The 23,167-nt window shown below is 45.7% G+C and overlaps 1 protein-coding gene across 2 annotated transcripts in view; it reads right to left on the reverse strand.

Moving 5' to 3' along the window:
- Positions 1-21,279: 21,279 nt before the first annotated feature.
- The window catches only part of SYNE1 (spectrin repeat containing nuclear envelope protein 1), a 437,649-nt gene continuing 435,761 nt past the window's right edge, over positions 21,280-23,167 (reverse strand). For both annotated transcript variants that reach the window (XM_056853653.1, XM_056853652.1), the window contains one exon: positions 21,280-21,529. In XM_056853653.1, the coding sequence (XP_056709631.1) occupies positions 21,286-21,529 (244 nt within the window). In that variant the 3' untranslated portion in view covers positions 21,280-21,285. The remainder of the gene's footprint in view (positions 21,530-23,167) is intronic.

Consider the following 23,167-nt stretch of genomic DNA (forward strand, 5'->3'; position numbering starts at 1 on the left):
AAGACCCCGGTGGGTCTTGAACAGGTGGAATCGGTTTCTCTTGGGTGTCCTCCAGAGTAAGAGCGGGAGGTGGCTTGCGACCTACGAGTCCTGAGCTTTTGCACCTGCCACGGTCCCCCTTCTTTAGCTCTGCGACGGGATAGGGACAGAGCTTGTCGATGGCTTTCTGGCTTTCCACTTCCTCTGCAAGCAGGATCCAGTCTTTGAGGGTCGGGGGATCCCTCTGCATATAAGCCCAGTACAACACTTCGGGATGTAATCCTTCTCGGAAGTACTGTAGCCTGGAAGCCTCGCTCCAATCGAGGATTCTGCTGGCCAGTCATTGAAACTCACTAGTGTATTCTCGGATGAACTTGGTGCCTTGGTGCAATTGTAAAATCGCCGCCTTAGCCTTTTCACTGCTTAAAGGATCTTCAAAGCACCGTTGTAGCGCCCACATTAACTCATTCAGCGACTGCACGGATCTAACCTGTAAATCAAATTGTTGGATCATCCATTCCACTGCCTTGCCCACCAGGAGAGATGACACATACCACACTCAACTGTCCTCAGTGGAGAACATTTTTCTTTGCTCTCTCATGAAACTGTCCACTTGATGCAAAAAGTAAGGAAGAGATTCGGCCGACCCATTGAAGGTTATCCATAAATCTTGCAGTGACGCATGTGGACGAGGTGCCGGGTACTGCCAGGGCATGGGGGGTGCCCCTGGCCAACCTGGTGGCACACCCGGTTGAGGCAGTGGCCCCACGGGTGGAGGCACACCTGGCAGGAGCAGTGGCACCACTGGTGGCGGCACCGCAGGTGTAAGAACCGGTCGGGCTCTTCGCCACTGTATGAACCCATGGCACATTACATCCATTTGGTCTTGCATCAGAACCATTTGTTCTTGTGGTTCCCGGTTTTGTGACCGCAGCCAATGCAACTCGCCCCCCGTGCCGCCACCCCGCCAACCGTGGGAAACTCCTAGCTGAGTATTCCAGTCTTCAGCCTCCTCCCTCTCCGAGTCTTCCTCACCTGGGTACTCGCGGAGGCCTTGAGCAAGAGCATGGTGAATGGTAACTTGTTGCCGATGAGCGAGGTCTCTCGGGAGAGTGTAAAATGAACGATCCGGAGAGAGCAAGAAGGAACTCTCCTCTCCTCCCGACCCCCGTTCTCTAAGCATGGGCCGTGTGCCGAACATGCCAAGCGCCGCATTCGCGGCCGCGGCTCGGGCCACTTCCTCTCGCTCCATTTGAGCTGCGGCCCTTGCCGCCTCCTGCCGCGCTCGAGCTGCAGCTCCGTCCGCCACTGCCTTGGCCTGTGCTGCTTCCCGCTCTACCATCCGGGCAGCTGCTAAGTCCGTGACCATTTGTTGGATGAGCGGTCCTATTAGCAGTTTCACCTCCGGCAAATTTGAGAGCAACGGCAATATCTTTTGCACCTGGGCTTCCATGGCCGTTGCCTGCGGCAAGTCCATCAACAGCAATATAAATTTGGCGGTCCTATTCTCTGCCTCGTGCCGGTTCCCATCCTCGCCTCCTTCCGCCATGGTCAGCTGGTAAGGTCGTAAAACAGGATTCTTTAGCAAGCTTTCCAATGCCACGGTACACACCTGTAGTTGAGTAACTACAGAGGTACCCTCCTGTACCAACCGGGCGCCTCCCGGGCCCTCCAGAGCCAGGACACCTTCCCCGACTGCTCCTATAGCGTTGCTCACCCAGCAGTGTCAGCCCAGCAGGTAAGCCCGGGTGGGTTTCCTCTGCTCCTCGGAGCGCCGGCGGTGTTCCTCCTTCCGGACGGTCCCGCACTGCTCTTCGGCCTCCTGCCGGAGAAATTGGCGTAGGACCTCCTTGGTGGTAGTGACACGCGGTCTCCCCTCCTGGGCTGACCGCACTATCTCCTCCTCAGAGGAACTGGAGCACGATGCAAATGCTGCCACCATACACCTTTCGGGACTCCATTCCCCGAGACGAATAACCGCTACTCATGTGTAACCACCAGTACATGAGTAGGACAAAAGGTGAAACAGCAAAAGGTAAAACGGTTTGAAGTCCAACTGTCAGCTCCGAGTTCGCTTAGCAGTTCCCAAAAACCAAACGTCCAGGCAGGTATCCTAAGAAGCAGGTTTATTGAGGAAAGCGTACAGCGAGGAGCAGAAACTAACGTCAAATGATTGATGGACTTCAATGGGGGGAAAGGAACAAGGCAGTACATAATAATAGGAATCAAACAGCACAGTGGTTGCCAGGATGATTTCCTGGTTCCCATGATGGTTTACCGTTACCACACTATCGACAATCTCTGCAGACAAAACAACAGCGAAGTTACACAGCCAGAGTCCTTGGAGTTAGAGTCCTTGGAGAGCCACCTGCACTTAGTGCAGACTTCCAGGCCGGTGCCTGACATTCTGCCTCTCTCAAGACCCCCTCCCACCATGTCCGAAGGGGAGGGCTTGTCGGGATAGGACACATGGAATTGTCGGATCAGGCGAGGGGCGGAGACATGACGATGTTTCACCCATTCATCATGGGCGGGATTAAAGTGTTTCCAACGAATAAGGTATTCTACCCCCCCCCCCCACGATGAATGCGGGAATCGAGGACTTTGGAAACTTCACAATGTTCTCCCCACCACCACCATCCTAGGTACCTCTGGGGGCTTTCTGGATGCCATTGAGGCGAGGGTACATATGGTTTCAATAGGCTCACATGAAATACTGGATGGATTCTCCTCAGTGCTTTGGGAAGAGTGAGCTCGGCAGTAACGTTGTTAATGATTCTGGCAACAGGAAACGGACCGATATATTTTTCACTCAGATTTCTGGAGAGTCGTAGGGACTGTAAATTTTTGATTGAAAGGTACACTAACTCCCCCACTTTGATCTCCCAATTAGGCGACCAGTGTTTGTCGGCTTGAGCTTTGTATTTTCATTTGGCCCGTTCCAGGTTCTGAGTTAACCAAGGCCATGTGGTCTGAATAGTTTGGACCCACTCTGAAATGTCGGGATCACCCCCTTCCCCGGGACATCTACATGTCCGATGGGTCCGAATTCTTTACCATGGACAGCATAAAACGGGCTAAACCCAGTGGATTGGTGTACAGTTATTGTATGCATATTTGGCATAAGGCAATAGGTCTACCCAATCATCTTGGTGGTAATTTACATAACAACGTAGGTAACATTCCAATACCACATTGACCCGTTCAGTTTGCCCATCAGTTTGGGGGTGGAAAGCACTTGACAATCCTTGCTCCACTCCAAATAACTTAAGAAACACTTTCCAGAATTTGGCCACAAACACTGACCCGCGGTCGCTAATTATTTTGCGCGGAAACTATGGTATTTGAAGATGTTAGATACAAACAAACGGGCTAATTTTGGAGCGATAGGCATGCCTGCGCAGGGAATCAGATTTACCTGTTTGGAAAAAAGGTCCGTAATCACCCACAGTACCGTCTTTCCCCGCTAAGGGGTAAATCCGTCATGAAATCCATGGCAATAACCTCCCAAGGACCTTGGGGTGTTTCCAAGGGTTGTAACAATACAGGTGGCTTGCCCATGGGGCGTTTCACGTTGGCACACACTGGGCAACTGCGGATGAAGGAGTCTAGGTCCGAGCGCATTCCCACCCACCAAAATTGACGACGGAGTAAGTTTAAACAAATCCAAAATGTCCTGCCGTCTTAACACCATGAGCGAATTTTAAAACCTCCCCCCGCAACGTTGCTGGAACATATAATTTGGCATTTTTAAACCACAATTCCCTTTTTTTTTTGAGGCCCACAGGAAGTACATTGCTAGCCAGCTCTGTTTGGCAATCGCGGATCAGTGCGTGTTTAAAAGAATCGGTAGGATCAGTCCCAACAGGATTAGTTCCGATGGGAGGACTGGTGAGTCCCTGACCGTATGTTGCAGCAGAGGAGGGGCACTTGCATCAATTGGGTTTGGGGTATCTGCAACGGGTTGGGACCTCTGGATTTGGGCTCGAGTTTGTACCGCCAGGGTAGGTAGCATACGCCTTTGTTCAGGAGTAAACAGCGAGTCTGTGGGACGTTCCACCTTATTAGGGTACTGTGGAAGCCGGGAAAGAACGTCCGCTAGTAGATTTTGTTTTCCTGGCACATGTTTGATCACAAATCGAAACATGGAGAAGAAATCCGCCCTCCTTATTTGTTTCGCGGTAAACTTATGGGTCCCAGTCAGAGCTTCCAGGTTTTTGTGATCAGTCCAAACCTGGAAAGGGGTTTCAGAACCTTCAAGAAAATGCCTCCACACGGTGAGGGTGTGTTTCACCGCTGCTGCCTCTTTTTCCCAGATTGGCCAGTTGAGCTCGGACTGAGAGAATTTTTTAGAGAAATAGGCACAGGGGTGCAAGCAGCCGTCCGTCCCTTCCTGCAAAAGGGCCCCTCCCATAGCCGTGTCAGAAGCGTCAACTTGAACAATGAATGGTTGTTCACAGTCCGGGTGTTTTAGTACCCGCTCGGTTGTGAATAAACGTTTAAGAGTCTCAAATGCTTTTTGACATTCTGGGGTCCACTCCATGCGGGCGGAGGGTAGAGTTGCTGCAGCTCCCTTCCTTTTAGTCTTTAACAGATCTGTGATCGGTAACACTACGTGTGCAAAGTTATTGAGAAACCCTCGATAAAAATTTGTGAACCCGAGAAATCTCTGCACCTGTTTGCGAGTTGTTGGTGGTTCCCAGTCCATGACTGCTCGTATTTTGTCAGGATCCATGGCCAACCCATGGTACAAGATCTTGTAACCCAGGAAGGTCAGTAGAGTTTGATGAAACTCACATTTAGAAACTTTAGCAGAGACGGTTTTCTCTGAGGCGTTGCAATACCTCCTTGACCAAGGTTCATCAAAAGTCTTTGAATAGATAAGGATGTCATCTAGATATACTATTACTCCTTTAAACAATAAATCATGAAGAACCTCATTAATTAGTTGCATAACCCCCCCCCCGGAGCCCCTTTCAAGCCAAAGGGCATTACTAGGTATTCAAACATTCCGAAACAGCTGGAAAAAGCAGTTAATGGCTCATCTCCATCCCGAATCCTAACACGGTAGTATGCTTCAACTAAGTCCAATTTAGTGAAAATGTGCCCTTCTTTCAACTGACTCAACAAATCCGAGATTAAGGGGATGGGATAAGCGTTGGTTTGCGTGACTGCATTAAATTTACGAAAGTCTATGCAGAGTTGTAGATCACCTGTCTTTTTTCGCAAGAAGAAGGAGGGGCCCAATGGGGTGCAGTAGATGGTCGGATAAACCCCCGAGCCAAATTCTTGTCAATAAAATCTTTGAGCACTGACTTTTCTTTGGGGCTCATAGGGTATATTTTGCTTTTGGTTAAATGTTCCCCTCCTACCACCTCGATAGCGCAGTCAGTTCGGAGTGTGTGGGGGGTAGGACATCACACTCTTTTACGTCGAACATGTCAGCAAAGTCCAAATATTCGGGGGGTAGGCAAGAATCATCACCATTTATCTGGGGCTCAGCAAGTAGAAGTGGGTCCTTGAGTGCTACCTCCCGCCGATGACGTTCACATTGGGGCTGAGCAAACTCGATGGTTTTGGCTGCCCAATCTATGGTGGGACTGTGCCAGCGAAGCCAATTTACTCCCAACACCACCGCATAGTGGATGCCCGGTACTATAGGGAAGTGGATTTGTTCCCAGTGGTAACCCACTCCCATAGCAACTGCACTGGTTCTCCAGTCTACTGCCCCCCCCCGAATGTTACCCCCATCCATCTGGGCGAATTGGATGGGTTGGGATAATTGAACTGCTTTTACTTTTAAAGCTTTGAATGTGTCTTCACTTATTAAGGTACGAGCGCACCCTGAGTCTACTAAGGCTTTAACCATTAATTTGGGACCCCCCTCGTAATGTTGTAACACCACATCAAGAAACATAGTCTCTTCCACTTCGCTCACCATGAGTGGAGCTTTCGGTCTGTCATGGTCTGCCTCGGTCTGCGGTGGAGCTCCATTTACCACAGACCCCTCCCGTTTTTTGGCTGGTTGGGCGTTGCAACTGAGTCTCCCCAAGGCTCTTCTTCCTCTGAGGAAGGGGCACTGTTAGTTTGGGTAACAGTATTTGTAATCCGAGACCCCGATGGGCCATGCATGGTATTTATAATCCAAGACCCCGGTGGGTCTTGAACAGGTGGAATCGGTTTCTCTTGGGTGTCCTCCAGAGTAAGAGCGGGAGGTGGCTTGCGACCTACGAGTCCTGAGCTTTTGCACCTGCCACGGTCCCCCTTCTTTAGCTCTGCGACGGGATAGGGACAGAGCTTGTCGATGGCTTTCTGGCTTTCCACTTCCTCTGCAAGCAGGATCCAGTCTTTGAGGGTCGGGGGATCCCTCTGCATATAAGCCCAGTACAACACTTCGGGATGTAATCCTTCTCGGAAGTACTGTAGCCTGGAAGCCTCGCTCCAATCGAGGATTCTGCTGGCCAGTCATTGAAACTCACTAGTGTATTCTCGGATGAACTTGGTGCCTTGGTGCAATTGTAAAATCGCCGCCTTAGCCTTTTCACTGCTTAAAGGATCTTCAAAGCACCGTTGTAGCGCCCACATTAACTCATTCAGCGACTGCACGGATCTAACCTGTAAATCAAATTGTTGGATCATCCATTCCACTGCCTTGCCCACCAGGAGAGATGACACATACCACACTCAACTGTCCTCAGTGGAGAACATTTTTCTTTGCTCTCTCATGAAACTGTCCACTTGATGCAAAAAGTAAGGAAGAGATTCGGCCGACCCATTGAAGGTTATCCATAAATCTTGCAGTGACGCATGTGGACGAGGTGCCGGGTACTGCCAGGGCATGGGGGGTGCCCCTGGCCAACCTGGTGGCACACCCGGTTGAGGCAGTGGCCCCACGGGTGGAGGCACACCTGGCAGGAGCAGTGGCACCACTGGTGGCGGCACCGCAGGTGTAAGAACCGGTCGGGCTCTTCGCCACTGTATGAACCCATGGCACATTACATCCATTTGGTCTTGCATCAGAACCATTTGTTCTTGTGGTTCCCGGTTTTGTGACCGCAGCCAATGCAACTCGCCCCCCGTGCCGCCACCCCGCCAACCGTGGGAAACTCCTAGCTGAGTATTCCAGTCTTCAGCCTCCTCCCTCTCCGAGTCTTCCTCACCTGGGTACTCGCGGAGGCCTTGAGCAAGAGCATGGTGAATGGTAACTTGTTGCCGATGAGCGAGGTCTCTCGGGAGAGTGTAAAATGAACGATCCGGAGAGAGCAAGAAGGAACTCTCCTCTCCTCCCGACCCCCGTTCTCTAAGCATGGGCCGTGTGCCGAACATGCCAAGCGCCGCATTCGCGGCCGCGGCTCGGGCCACTTCCTCTCGCTCCATTTGAGCTGCGGCCCTTGCCGCCTCCTGCCGCGCTCGAGCTGCAGCTCCGTCCGCCACTGCCTTGGCCTGTGCTGCTTCCCGCTCTACCATCCGGGCAGCTGCTAAGTCCGTGACCATTTGTTGGATGAGCGGTCCTATTAGCAGTTTCACCTCCGGCAAATTTGAGAGCAACGGCAATATCTTTTGCACCTGGGCTTCCATGGCCGTTGCCTGCGGCAAGTCCATCAACAGCAATATAAATTTGGCGGTCCTATTCTCTGCCTCGTGCCGGTTCCCATCCTCGCCTCCTTCCGCCATGGTCAGCTGGTAAGGTCGTAAAACAGGATTCTTTAGCAAGCTTTCCAATGCCACGGTACACACCTGTAGTTGAGTAACTACAGAGGTACCCTCCTGTACCAACCGGGCGCCTCCCGGGCCCTCCAGAGCCAGGACACCTTCCCCGACTGCTCCTATAGCGTTGCTCACCCAGCAGTGTCAGCCCAGCAGGTAAGCCCGGGTGGGTTTCCTCTGCTCCTCGGAGCGCCGGCGGTGTTCCTCCTTCCGGACGGTCCCGCACTGCTCTTCGGCCTCCTGCCGGAGAAATTGGCGTAGGACCTCCTTGGTGGTAGTGACACGCGGTCTCCCCTCCTGGGCTGACCGCACTATCTCCTCCTCAGAGGAACTGGAGCACGATGCAAATGCTGCCACCATACACCTTTCGGGACTCCATTCCCCGAGACGAATAACCGCTACTCATGTGTAACCACCAGTACATGAGTAGGACAAAAGGTGAAACAGCAAAAGGTAAAACGGTTTGAAGTCCAACTGTCAGCTCCGAGTTCGCTTAGCAGTTCCCAAAAACCAAACGTCCAGGCAGGTATCCTAAGAAGCAGGTTTATTAAGGAAAGCATACAGCGAGGAGCAGAAACTAACGTCAAACAATTGATGGACTTCAATGGGGGGAAAGGGACAAGGCAGCACATAATAATAGGAATCAAACAGTACGGTGGTTGCCAGGACGATTTCCTGGTTCCCATGATGGTTTACAGTTACCACACTATCAGCAATCTCTGCAGACAAAACAACAGCGAAGTTACACAGCCAGAGTCCTTGGAGTTAGAGTCCTTGGAGAGCCACCTGCACTTAGTGCAGACTTCCAGGCCAGTGCCTGACAACCACCTCCACCATGATAGCAGCCACCCAGGAAAAAAGAAAGCTGGCCACAGCTGGGTAGTAGTAGTGGTGGTGGTTTTACTCCCCTTTCTCCATGACCAGCTTCCTCACCTCCAGGGAGGTTGCCAACCTCCGGATACTAGCTGGAGATCTCCTGCTATTACAACTGATTTCCAGCCGATAGAGATCAGTTCACCTGGAGAAAATGGCTGCCTTGGCCATTGAGCTCTATGGCATTGAAGTCCCTTCCCTCCCCAAACCCTTTCCTCCTCAGGCTCCACCCCAAAAACCTAACGCTGGTGGTGAAGAGGGACCTGGCAACCCTACCTCCAGGTGCCTGGGCAATCTCACTCTCTCATCTGCTGCTGTTTCTCATGCTGAGCAGAAAGCGAGAAGACAGAAAAGGAAGCCCTTCTCCTCATGCCAGATACACGAGGGCTGGTTTAGGTTCAGCAGTGGTGGGGAGAGACAATCTTACATGCTCAAGAATTGTCTTAGTAATTAAAAAGGTTATGGTCATATATTTAATATTAAGAGTTCATCATCATCATCATTCCTTTATTGGCATACAAACACACTTCAAAATGTTAAAATGGTTAAAAGGCGGTTACATCTAGAAATACAGTTTGTTGGTACTGCCATCTAATTAGCTGTCTGGCGGGCTTTTAAAACAAACTTTATTTTTTAAATTATATTTATTCAATAAAATTAACAACAGCAAAAACTAAAACAAAACATAGAAAAACATATAGCAGTCTTCATAATTTAAAATACATACATACATACATACATACATACATACATACATACATACGTGTGTGTGTGTAAAGTTAAGAAAACACACCCTGAATTTCTATATTACAGCTTCACAGTTTAGTCCTCCATAAAATAGTTAGACTGTCATCGCAGAAAGTTGTCCTTTCCCACCCTTGATTATAAGATTTTCCATTTTATTTACAGCTCATAACCATAGCTCGTCTAGGTTCATTGTATCATCATTTTTCTGATATGTTGTTAACTTAATTAATACATATATTTCTTTTACATTAACCAACCATTCCTCTATCTTTGGAGTCGTTTTTTGTTTCCAATGTCTGGCAAAAGTCATTCTAGCAGCAGTTATCATGTGTAACCCCATACATCGTTTATCTTTAGTTAGGTTAGGGGCTAAATTTAACAAAAGTATCTCAGGTTTACATGGGATATCTAAAACAAACTTTAATAACTGAGCCACCGTCTCCAATATTTGGGGCGAACGATTGTTCAATAAACAGAGAACGTTAAAAGAATATGAGACATTCAGTCTATATACCAACAGGGGGCTTAATAGTTCATTACGAGATTCGGTGTAGAAACTACAATAAAATAAAATGTGAGCAACTTGTTTCTATACAATTACTGTCACACGGGCAGAGCCTGTAAGGCAAAGGAATTTTCTGAAATCTGCCTTTGAGTTCCGCAGATGGCAAAACATTAAATCTGGCCAGAGAGATAGCTCTACGTTGGGATGGATCACACAGGAGAGATAAGTATGGAGAGAGTTGGTAAAAATATTAAGAGTTATATCTTATATTATTGTATGTTAGTATTTGGTGGTGTGGCACAATAGGCACGCAAGAGTAAACTGGCTCTTATTGTTGATGGTAATTGTGAATGCGGCTCTCCATGAGCCGCAGAGGGAGTGTCACTGTTCTAGGTAGGGTTGCCAGGTCCCTCTTCACCACCAGCGGGAGGTTTTTGGGGCGGAGTCTGAGGAGGGCGGGGTTTGGGGAGGGGAGGGACTTCAATGAAATAGAGTACAATTGTCAAAGTGGCCATTTTCTCCAGGTGAACTGATCTCTATTGGCTGGAGAACGGCCGTATCCCTTCTTCAGTTTTGGGCATCATCTCATGGCAACATCAGAAACATCATTAAAACCTGAAGAGGAACCCAGGACTTTCTTGTGTATATAATCTAAGGACTATACCTATACTTTGAATTTTCAAGTCTGGTTGTTCCTACTTGATTGTTGTAATATATATAGTACACAGTAGGATAGATTATTTAGGTTGTTTGTTCTAAGTGTATAGTTGTGACTCTAGGCTGTATGTTGTAGCAATATAAGCGTTTGCACTTTGCTATACTCATTCGCTCCTGTGCAACCTCCTGTGTGGAGGTTGGCAACTCTAGTTCTAGGTTGCTTGGACATGTTCAGCAGAGTGAACTGGTGCTGAAAGAACAGGTTTACCACAGAGCAGGCTAGAAGGAAGCTTTTTGCTTCCATGCATGCCCTCGCAGATCTCATGGTGAGTCAGAGGTAGCCATAAAGGGAGGGGGCCAGTTCAGAATAAGTATGGCCTCTGGGGAAACGCTCCAAATTTTCTGATGGTGGCAGTTACCTGAGAACACCACTAGGAAAAAGGAAATGAGTTTTTTTTTTAATTTTGTAGTTTTATTTTTAAAACAGTCTCCTTGGCTGTTTGGCAATTCAGTGCACAAAGCTGAGATTCCGGCACAGTGTGTGTGTGTGTGTGTGGGGGGGGGGGTTAGCAGCTGAGATAAGACAAGAGCAGGAGGGTTTGTGACAGCCTCAATTCAGTCTCTCTCCACTAATAATGGAAGGGGGATCTCAACTCAGTTCTTTCTTATTTAAATTTGTTCATGAAGGAGTAGACCTAAGAAATGCAATCTGCTTGAGATGCCAAAGATCTAAATAAAACTGTTTCAAAGAGATTAAAAAAAAAATAACCACAGGGTTAGAGGCAGAGCTCTGTTGTGGATTAAAAACAGATAAAAATCTGAATTATATGAAATGGCTCTTCTTCAGAGTGGAAAGAAATCTTGAAAGGAGAGAACTGGAGTGGTCTGTGTTATTGTCATGTATTATTTTATTTGACTTATTAACACCACTATGTTTGGCTTATTAAGATCAGGAACGAACCTGAAAAACGCCAGATGGGCTGAGTAACAACTGGGCCTTGGCAGCAGACAACCGGAGGGCTGAAATATAATCAGTAGGGTTACCAACCCCCAGGTACTAGCTGGAGATCTCCTACTATTACAACTGATCTCCAGCCAATAGAGATCAGTTCACCTGGAGAAAATGGCAATTGGGTTCTATGGCATTGAAGTCCCTCCCCTCTCCAAACCCTGCCCTCCTTAGGCTACACCCCCAAAGCCTCCTGCCGGTGACAAAGAGGAACCTGGCAACCCTATTAATCAGTTAAGGAATTGCCTTGCCTAGAACATCAGTTTTTCCTAGGACGAATGTGAATGGTTTTCATTTGGAGAATCAGTGCAATTCAGAAGCCCACCCAGTGCTTCAGTATGTACGTGGGGAGATTTCAATCAGTATTGGCCCTCAGGATACCCACTTTTGGAAGGCACAGATCTGGCATGGGTAGTGACAGAGCAGTCAAAAAGAAGATGCCAATGTGACCCAGGGGCAAGCCTAGGAGTTAAAACAATGGATCCAAAATTAATTTAAAGGCATGCAGCTCTTCTGGGTTCTTACATCCCACCAGGCAATGTTGACACAAATAAAACCACTACTGTCCAGATTCTTAAGCTGCCACAAGCACAAAGCAAGAACTAATAGGGCATATAACTCAAGCAGATGTGTAGGGTTGCCAACCTTCAGGTACTAGCTGGAGATCTCCTGTTATTACAACTGATCTCCAGCCAACAGAGCTCAGTTCCCCTGGAGAAAATGGCTGCTTTGGCAATTAGACTCTATGGCATTGAAGTCCATCTCCTCCCCAACCCCCTCCCTCCTCAGGTTCCTCCCCAAAAACCTCTCGCTGGTGGCGAAGAGGGACTTGGCAACCCTAAAGATGCTTGTGTGTGTAAAGTGAAGTCAAGTCGCAGCCGACTTATGGCCACCCCTGGTGGGGTTTTCAAGTGATTAATCAGAGGTGGTTTGCCAGTGCCTTCCTCTGCAGAGTCTTCCAAGTACTGACCCAGCTTAGCTTCCAAGTTGTGATGAGATCGGATGAGAGCCAGCGTGGTATAGTGGTTAAGAGCGGTGGTTTGGCGCGGTGGAGTCTGATCTGGAGAACTGGGTTTGATTCCACACTCCTTCACATGAGCAGTGGAGGCTAATCTGGTGAAGTGGATTGGTTTCCCCACTCCTACACATGAAGCCAGCTGGGTGACCTTGGGCGAGTCACACTCTCTCAGCCTCACCTATCTCACAGGGTGTCTGTTGTGGGAAGGGGAAGGGAAGGTGATTGTAAGCTGGTTTGAGTCTCCCTTAAGTGGTAGAGAAAGTCAGCATATAAAAACCAACTCCTCTTCTTCTTCTACTTTACCATCCCACATCCCCTTCAAGCAGATAACAGCACCTTAATTTACACAATTCATCACATGTGTAATAAACACGTACAGCATATTTTAAATGGATTAAATATTTACAACACATGCTGGAAAACAATTTATCCATTTTAGAGACAGGAAATACCAAGGCTGACAGTCTCTTGTTCAAAAAAAGAAAGAAAGAAAGAAAGAAAGAAAGAAAGAAAGAAAGAAAGAAAGAAAGAAAGAAAGAAAGAAAGAAAGAAAGAAAGAAAAAGAAATCCATGGCAAAGAACTCAAAGTTCTTGTAGAGCCAATCTCAGAAAAAATGAGCCAAAACAGCAGAGCAAACACATAGCCCAGAGAACTCAAAACCCATACAAAAACATGTAGGACCTCTCTCCTTCTCCTTGACCTGCTCGCTGGCTCACTGTGCTGGTTGCTTCAGGTAGGAGATGACAGCTTTCATTTGGCAGCCAACCTTGGCACTTTGCATTGGCCGGGCAGACAAACAGGCTGCCTGTACTGCCAAACGCCCCACCCAGGAACGGGGGGGGGGGGGGAGGAGAAAAAGAAGTGGAGAAAGATCAAAGAGGAAAAGGAGGGGGAGAAGGGAAAAAAAGAAAAGAAATACTACTCTCCAAAGGTACATCCTGCCACATCATCCAATCTTCTCATCTCTTCCTTGTTCTTGTCCTCACCTAGTATAGAAAAGCCTCAAATGTCTAGTAGAGTTTCCTGAATTCTTGTGAATACCCTTCCTTTTCTGAGAGTTCATCCTCCATTTTTGTTGCTCTTGCAAAAGCAACTGCTTTTAAAGAGACCCAGAAGGTTGTGCAGAGCTGGGATTGCAGGAGCAAGGCTGAACTGGCAGCCAGCTTTACCTAAGAAAGAGTCAGATTAGGTGGCATCTGAAAACTGCCCTGTATTCATACATATGGTTGCCAGGTCCCTCTTTGCCACCGGAGGGAGATTTTGGGGGCAGAGCCTGAGGAGGGCAGGGTTTGGAGAGGAGAGGGGCTGCAATGCCATAGGCTCCAATTGCCAAAGCGGCCATTTTCTCCAGGTGAACTGAACTCTATCGGCTGGAGATCAGTTGTAATAGCAGGAGATCTCCAGCTACTACCTGGAGGTTGGAAACCAAAGCCGTCAGTCCACTCTGGGGGCTGTCATTCCAGTCCCAGAACACTTCTGCTAGTCCCAGGGGCCATCATTCCAGCCCCAGAACTCTACTCCTGGTAAAAGGGGTCGTAATTCTATTCTGGGGGTTGTGATTCCAAGACCAGATCACTTCTGCTAGTACCCGGGGCCATACTCTGGTTTCTCTTCAGATCGTATAGGCCATCATTCCAGTCCCTATTTTACCCATTCACTACCAACCCTTGTGTAAAGAAAGTTCTGAACATTTACAGATTGGTCCTAGGCATATTTACTCACATGAAGGCCTTGCTGCATTAAATAGATCATTCTTCTAAGTAAGTATTTTTGGTTTCAGTGGGAAACATACTTCTGACTGTACCTTTTTGTTGTTTCTCTCTCTAGGGGAATGTACTACTCACCCAAGAAATCCTCCCCACCCAACATCAGACAGATGGAAGGAAGGGTCCCTGTTTTGAGGGAAACTGTCACTTGAAGAATGGACACAGGGATGCATTTGGCAACCTCAGGTGCCTGTTGAGCTTAATTCTCATTAAGCTCAACAAATGCAAACACTGAGCCTTTTAACACACTCTTCCCCTGAGAAGGAGGTACTTAACAAAGGCAGGGAAATGCTGGGGCCTATGCAGTCTTTGGAAATTTTCCTCAACAGAGCAATGGAATGCTCTGCACAAAAAAGAAATGTATTAGTGCAATCCTTTTAGTGGCCAGACCATTGCTCAGCGAGCCTGTCTGTCACTTCTGTTTTCTGCTGACTTGTCTTTTGCCCTCCCACTATTCTGCCTCCTGGAACTGAACATCTTCAGCAAAATGCCAGCAGCGATTAACATCCTTTTCTCATTATAACTGATGCTAATTTTCTAATTGAAGAGATGAGTTATGAAAATTATACAAAAGATCAGGGAGTAGCTACTTTCTTTTTTTGATTAGGTTCTATCTGAATGGAAACCTAGGCTCAGTTACTATTCCCTTTATATACAGCCAGGCCCATCAAGGTTGCTGGAGATCCAACAGATACAAACTGGTCTGTGCATATGGCAGCAGATTCTTTAACACAACTCATCCTGAACTCTATTTCCCAAATGTCAGGCTAATCACAGATAGACAGTTAATTAAATGCCCTAGACAGAGGCATTGAGACTACTACGGAATTGGCTCTGAACTACAAAAAGTATATTAGAATCAGGAAACTACAGTCAAGAAAAATCTGTTTTTTAAAAAGGTGTTTCATCCACATAAAACTGAAGAAAGGGAATATAGATGCTCACTCACAAAGTGGAAGTACCATGGCTGGCTTTTACTAAAAAAAAAAAAAAAAAAAACACCAACTTTTGCTAAAAAATACCAAGTCCTATTAATCAGCCTACATTTCTGCCATTTATAAAAACAAAAATCATATCATCCCACCTTTCCTTTTTAAAGTTAATTTTTGTTATATAGTTTCCCCAAACAGTAACTACACAAAATCATCAACAAGAGGAGAGAGGAAAAGAGAGAGATGCTCCAGTATTGGAAGAAGTAATGTTCCCATATATGATCCATTTCACTTCCAGCAACCTACCCAGATCCCCAAGACAGCCTTTGTACTCTCAGCCTCTCAGACTGGCTGTGAGGGCTTTGACAGAATCATTATAGATGGGGCAGGAGTTGAGGGCACTGGGAGGGCTGAGTCATAGTGGAATGACTGGAATGTATTAATTGAAGCATATAACCTATTTCAGAGAAATAGACTAAATCGGAAGGGGGGAGGGGTAGCATTATACGTTAGGGATGATTACACCTGCGAGGAGATCCAGGACTTAAACACTGGAACCCAGCTTGAAACCATCTGGGTAAAAATTAAGGGGGAGAGAAATAGTGATGTCATTGTGGGGGTATATTATAGACCCCCAAGCCAAACTGAAGAGTTAGATGATGCTTTCCTGGAACAGATGTCCAAACATTCAAAAAAGAAAGAGGTAGTAGTAATGGGAGATTTCAATTATCCTGACATCTGTTGGAAGGCTAACTCTGCCAAAACAACTAGGTCCAACAAATTCTTCACTTCCCTTGCAGACAACTTCATAGTCCAAAAAGTGGAAGAAGCGACAAGGGGAACAGCCATTTTGGATCTGATCTTAACCAATAATGATGACTTGGTTTATGGGGTAGAAGGAGTGGGATCTTTAGGTGGGAGTGACCATGTTCTCCTGGAGTTTGTTATACAGCAGAAAGGAGAAGTAAGAAATAAACATGTACTCTAGACTTTAAGAAAGCTGATTTCAATAAATTTAGGGAACTACTGGGTGTGATCCCGTAGGTGAGAATATTGAATGAGAAGGGAGTACATGAAGGATGGGAAATTCTTAAAAGGGAGATATTGAAGGCACAATTTCAATCAATTCCCACGAGGAGAAAAAAAGGTAGAGGGTTGAAGAAACCAGGGTGGATGACTAAAGAACTTTTGGTTGAGATACGATTTAAGAAGGGCATGTACAAAAAAATGGAAAAAGGGAGAAATCAACAAAGAGGAATTCAAATAAGTAGCCAGCCCATGTAGAGAGAAAGTCAGGAAGGCTAAAGCGCAGAATGAGCTCCAGCTAGCCAGGGAAGTTAAAACAACAAAAAAAGTTTTTTTGGTTATGTCCATAACAAAAGGAAGATCAAGGTAACGATCGGGTCATTGCGTGGAGAGGATGGTGAGTTATTAACAGGGGAAGCAGAAAAGGCAGAATTACTTAACTCCTTTTTTGTATCAGTCTTCTCCCAAAAGGGGAATAGTGCTCAACCTGGGAATAATGGAGCAGAGGATGCAATAGGGGAATCACAGCATAGTATAGACACTGAGATAGTACAGGAATACCTGGCTATTTTTAATGAATTCATGTCTCCAGGGCCGGACGAACTGCATCCAAGGGTGTTAAAAGAACTGGCTGAAGTGATTTCAGAACCGCTGGCAATAATCTTTGAGAATTCATGGAGAACAGGAGAAGTTCCAGCAGACTGGAGGAGGGCAAATGTCGTCCCCATCTTTAAAAAGGGGGAAAAAGAAATCCCAAACAATTATCGCCCAGTCAGCCTGACATCAATACCAGGTAAAACACTAGAGCAGATAATTAAACAGACGGTCTGTAAGCACTTAGAAAGAAATGCCGTGCTCACTGACAGTCAACATGGGTTTCTCAAAAACAGGTCATGCCAAACTAAACTCATATCTTTTTTTTGAAAGAGTGACAAGTATGGCAGATGAAGGGAATGCTGTAGATGTAGTATACCTTGATTTCAGTAAAGCCTTTGATAAAGTCCCCCATGATCTTCTTGAAACAAAGCTAGTAAAATGTGGGCTGGACACTGCTACTGTTAGGTGGATTGGTAATTGGTTGACGAACCGAACCCAAAGGGTAATTAATGGCACAACTTCATCCTGGAGAGGAATGACCAGTGGGATACCTTGAGCCAGCCCCCAAATCCTCTGTATCATTACAATAAAATTGAACATAATGTCTATAGTTGGCATGATGATCCTGCCCTCTACATGCAGAGGCAGGGTAGGTAAAATCAAAGGGGAGGGCTGCTTGTACTATTCTGTGGCAGCAGAATCTTCCTGGCAGCCAGCATGGCCATTCACTATGGGCACTACTGATTGCACGGGATCAAGGAAGGGGCTCACCCACACCCCTCCATCGCCTTGCATCTCCAAACAACACTTTGCAATGTATTACCAGGGCATACTCCTTCTACACAGATGATGGTGACATTGGTGTTTTATGCATGGTCGCTTTAACCTCCTTTATTCCCTGTCTCAGCCAGGATCAAATTTTTCAGTATGCACGATATCTCATTCCTTGGAAGCTCAACGCTGTCTTGACACTAAATGAACCTGGCTTTTCCCATTCCTCTCCTGGCCCGAATTAAACCATTAATCCTGGCTCATGCTGGACTCACAAAGTGTGCATACTCCGTGCTTGGGTTGAGCTCCCCTGTGCCATCACGCCCCACCCTTTTCCAACCCCCTCCTCAAAGCAGCATGCAGATAGTTAAACAGGAGAAAACAGAAAACTGACTTCTCTCACAGCCAAACAAAAAGCAGTGTGTAAAGAGAAGGAGATTCAAGTGCTTCCTGCTACCTCAGAGCTCTGAGCAAAAGAAAGTCTTTTTAAAAACGAGGCTTGGCTCCCCCCCCCCCCGCCCCGCTTCTTTCAGATTGCTCCATTTTTTGTTCTTAAAATGTGTTTTTATGTGGCAGTTGGGTTTGGGGGGAAGGAAATCTTCTCTCACGGGGAGCACTGTGAAATAAGCCAATTACAGAGCAGCATTTAAAGGGATGGGACTTGATTTGAGCTTGGGAGACTGTTTTCTGTATTCATGGTTCAATTAGCACAGTTTCGTCCCTGATCATTCAAGCCAATGCATACAGTTTCCTCCAACCTGCGTTACTTTAATGTGCAATGAACCCAGGTCCAAGCAGGGAGATCCAACCCATGCATAAAAGATCATTCTATCTACTGGAATACTCCCATGCTCTTGGTCTTTGTGTCACAGAACCTTTGCTGAATTTTACAAACCATGATTCTCACCCTTAAGGAAGATTTATGTTTCCTTTATTAGCCTACATTAGCCTATGTTACGGTGCTCGTGTAATGGTTAAGCAATATCTGACAACAACCATTTCTCCTGCTGTACAGAGATCAGTGTTTAAGTATTAGAAAAGAGCAAGAGTCCAGTAGCACCTTAAGGACTAACAATATTTCTGGCAGGGTATGAGCTTTCGTGAGTCACAGCTCACTTCTTCAAATAAGTATGTTGTTTTTTTAGTAGGGTCAAGTTGTTTCACTGAATGTGGGAGAGTCACTCAAGGGTCCTTTCAGATCAGATTTCCTCCCATGAAAAGTTACATACTTATCTGAAGAAGTGAGCTGTGACTCACGAAAGCTCATACTGTACCAGAAATGTTGTTAGTCTTTAAGATGCTACTGGACACTTGCTCTTTTCTACCTAACAGTGGAATGAAGTCTGACAACTCCTGCAACTACACCCCACCCCTGTCCAAATATCTTTGGGATAAGATCCTAGTGTGCTTCTTGGGATAGGGACAAAGCTTTTACTTATCCCACTGGGTAGGATGATGGTATTAATGATGACTTTGTTGCTTCAACCTTGTGGTTTCCCTTTCTGTATTATAAATGGATTTATTTATAGATTATGCACTTTCCCCATTCTCTCAACTTGCACCTTAGAAACAGAGATTCTGCTTGGCCCTTTCTTTCAGTTGTCTATCTATGGAAGCTTTTCCACTGGTTATCCCCATGACATAAAATTGATTGCAGTGTACTGGATTCATGCATGGTGCTCCTATCAGTCTCAAAAATAATATGGAAGCAGCAATATGCTGTCGAACAACAAACACCTTTGTGTTCATGAGATGTGAAAAAAGGAAGACCTGGGAGAATCCCCCCCCCCCCGTTTGTATCATGGAAGAGATGGTTACTGGTCCAGATTCCTTTTCAGTGGTTATGTTTTATGTGCTGCTACCTTGTGTACTGAGAGTGTATTACCCACAATCCTCCTGACATGTGTGATTGACATTTTGTGTGAATAGGGAAAGCAGATATTAACACACTTTGGTGCACGCAAACTCATTCCCACAAACCTGGATTCTGATTACATATGCCGAAGCTGGAAAATATATACGCTGCTCCATTCAAAGTGGCAATTGAATGTATTGAGAGGATCACAGGGTTCAGTTCTTGAACTCACATTTCTAGGGAAGAAACAGCGACATTTGCCACATAGCGACATTTGCTGTGGTAATGGAAACTGTTGCCAACCATTTGAACCACCTGTGATTACTATTTTTCTGATGCCAAACACAGAAAAGTATGTTCTGCAAAACTTTAAGCTACAGTAAATATCTAGCACTTTGCTGTGCTAATGAGAAGTGCTTAAGCAGAGCTTTAACATTGTACTGATTGACTTCCACCATAACTTCCACCATAACAGCCTACAAAAGATTTAAGCATCTCTTAAGACCACCTGAAATCCGGTTTTGACTGAATAATGCCAAAAAGAGCGGGCACTGTGGCAAGGACCACCTTTACTTGTGGCACAGGAGCAGCGGGTCCACATCTTGAAGTGCTGGAGGTGGGGCTCCTCCCCATCCCCACAGGCAGTATTCAGTGCTGTATTCAAAAGGGCTTATGCCTATTGTGGAAGCCTCTTTCCTCATGCAGACTGCCTTTGCTCAATTAGGGCATTACTTTTCACTGACGACGTTTCTTATGCACCAGAGGATATTGCAACAGCATGGTGTAGTGGTTAAGAGCGGTGGTTTGGAGCAGTGGACTCTAATCTGGAGAACTGTGTTTGAGTCCCCACTCCTACACATGAAGCCAGCTGGGTGGCCTTGGGCTAGTCACAGCTCTTAGAGCTCTCTCAGCCCCACCTACCTCACAGGGTGTCTGTTGTGGGGAGGGGAAGTGAAGGTGATTGTAAGCCGGTTTGATTCTTCCTTAAGTGGCAGAGAAAGTCAGCATATAAAAACCAACTCCTCCTCCTCCTCCTCCTCTTCAAAATGTAGCTTCTTTCAAATATTTCTAAATAGATCATTACCATGGCCTTTATGGTTGGTTTCTGACTCGCCGTGTCTGTAAGTATATGAGCCATCTGGTCTTGATGCCAGATCTTTTAAAAAAGCACATAGACAAATTATTCCATGGTTTCTGTAAGAAATTATTACAAACAAATTTTGGCAAACTGTACATACATAAATATGTATCTTTTTAATACTTACCATTCAGATTTGTTCATAAAGCCTTCTAGAATTTCATTTATTACATCCATTACTTTTTTTTAAACTATAAAAAGCGCCATTCAGATTTACAGCTTGTACATCCAAAGCAAAGGTTAAAACATCATGCCCCACCCCAATCCCCACACACAAAAAAGTGGGGAAAGTAATACAATGCCTTACAAGCTCTTTAAAATGTTATGTTACAATAGTTTCTAAATGCTCTTTAACACAGTCTGGGTTTTGTGTGCATACACACACAGTGTAAATATGAATTATATAGATAATGAAAGACTGGGTAATGAATGAAGTCCTCCTTCAGTCTTAAGTCCTTAGCTGTGCATAGTATCAGGCACTGACCCAAAATGGCTGATTAATCCACAGTGCTGGCTGGGGTGGGGAGAGATGCCATCACTTATTTCATAAACTTTTCAGTTGCAAAGACGCAACCTGGTGCTTGATGCAATTTGGTGCGGATCCATTTTTACTTTTGTGCCTGGTCAAGTAGAGGTCCCAGCCAACTACATGGGATGTATCTGTGTTTGAAAGGTCCACTTCTGTCACCTAGTTTCCGGCTGCTTCATAAAGGTGGTGGGCCATTAGTATATCTTAGCATAGGGTGAAAGGAGCGCGCAAAGTTATTGGCCATGGCACAGCTGTAGTCTTCCTCAGTCATTGGCACAAGGCAGGCGAGGCCAATCAGGAACAGCAAGAGGAGCTGGAGTGGGAGAGCTGCTCTGAGGACTCTGAGAAGGAAGCACCGGTGCTGCCGCCAGGCCGGCCGGCCCTCAGAAAGGGAGGAATCTGAGCCACCTCTTGTGGACCTGAGGAGATAAGTCAATACAGAAATAAGCTGATGTTTTATTATAAAGGATGCAAATGGATACGCTGAACGGAATACCGGTTTAAATATAAATGCAATGCCGATGTTTTAAAGATTCAAAATATATTTCAAGTCAAAGAGGACATTTTCTGGGTAGTGTAACAATTTGGATGCTGAATTATTTAAAATAATATGCTGCCTCCAAAACTCTAAAAGTACCAAATACCTCCATAATATGCCATGTTGATTTAAAGTATCTTATTATATCAGTATCTAAGAATACAAACAATAACAAATAATATTACTTGCTTTCAGGGAGATCGTTTTAAGAGCAGGATGCAAGGGTAGCCCTAATTCCACTTTTCAACAATTTCAATATTTATGTTTACTGTTAGGGAAGTAGCCCAGTTATTTCTGTGTCACGTAGTGAGCATAATATGCCACTACTAATTAGCAGAATTTTAAACAGCCATACACTATAGTACAGATGGCATAGTTTCCTTTTGCACTGAATCGGCAATTAAAATCCATTATTGAACTATAGGTACACTCCTGTGGGATAATTTACAACCACAAAACAAAGATTCAGCAAAAAGTAACAAAGAACTTCAGACTGGCTTGTCCTGACAAAGACTTTTGATTTTGTAGTCAGGAAATATTATCCAACCTTGTGCTTTGTGATTAACTGAAGTAACAGTGTCTTTGATTGTTAATCTTCTGGTGGTGGTTGGGATGCCAGTCTCTTGCTATTGGATGATTTATGGACATGTATCTTCACATTTCTCAAAAAATCTCAAGAAACCCAGGAAGTTCTTTTTGCTATGCTTAGTTGACTAATGGGGACTTGAATGTTCAAAGCTAATAAATGATTAACTACTTGAAATGATAGGGCTGGCAGGAGATTCAAGATCAAAAACAAAAGGTTGCCGATTATTTACAGGCACATCACTGGAAGTAGGCCAGAAAGCTGCTTAGTCTGGTATTAAGTGAGACTTTTAGTATGAATGCATTGAAACGATATGGCACATTTAACAGCATCAGAGCATTCTATATTAAAGTTCAATTAGACCCAGCCTTCCACTGTCTGACAATACCAGCATGAGGAGTTAATGGGCTGAGAGAGAGACAAAGGGAACAGCCAGTGCTGCTTAATTGCCACCTTAGTCATGTCAGTGATAGAAGTTGTGTGGACATGACTTCACATGACTTACTCCTTGGGCTTCTGGAGATGGGCATTCTGTATAGGTACACATATGAAGACGAAGGGATCACGCCTGCCAGTCCTACCCTCTGCTGTGCCCAACCTTCACATATGAGAGGTGATATTTGCACAAGAAGGTCTATGGGCATACAGCCAAAAGTGCATAAGTTATGAACATGTTATTTGTACCCATGAAAATGGAGGTTGTGGATCGCACAGACATTTTGTGCAGATGTCACCTCCAATCAGTGGAGGTCAAGTGTGGTCTGGGGATGAAATCATAATGAAAATGGCACAATAGTGCAATCTTCTAAAATATTTTGTTCCAGAATTACTCTGTATTCTCTTGCTCTTAAACTCCTACAATATACACCAGGTTCATGGAAAGTAGTTCTCGAGCTGTCCTGTATTTGTATTATTGCTTTAGAGATTCATATA

Source organism: Euleptes europaea, chromosome 7 (assembly GCF_029931775.1).
Source record: "Euleptes europaea isolate rEulEur1 chromosome 7, rEulEur1.hap1, whole genome shotgun sequence".
Classification (NCBI taxonomy): Eukaryota; Metazoa; Chordata; class Lepidosauria; order Squamata; family Sphaerodactylidae; genus Euleptes; species Euleptes europaea.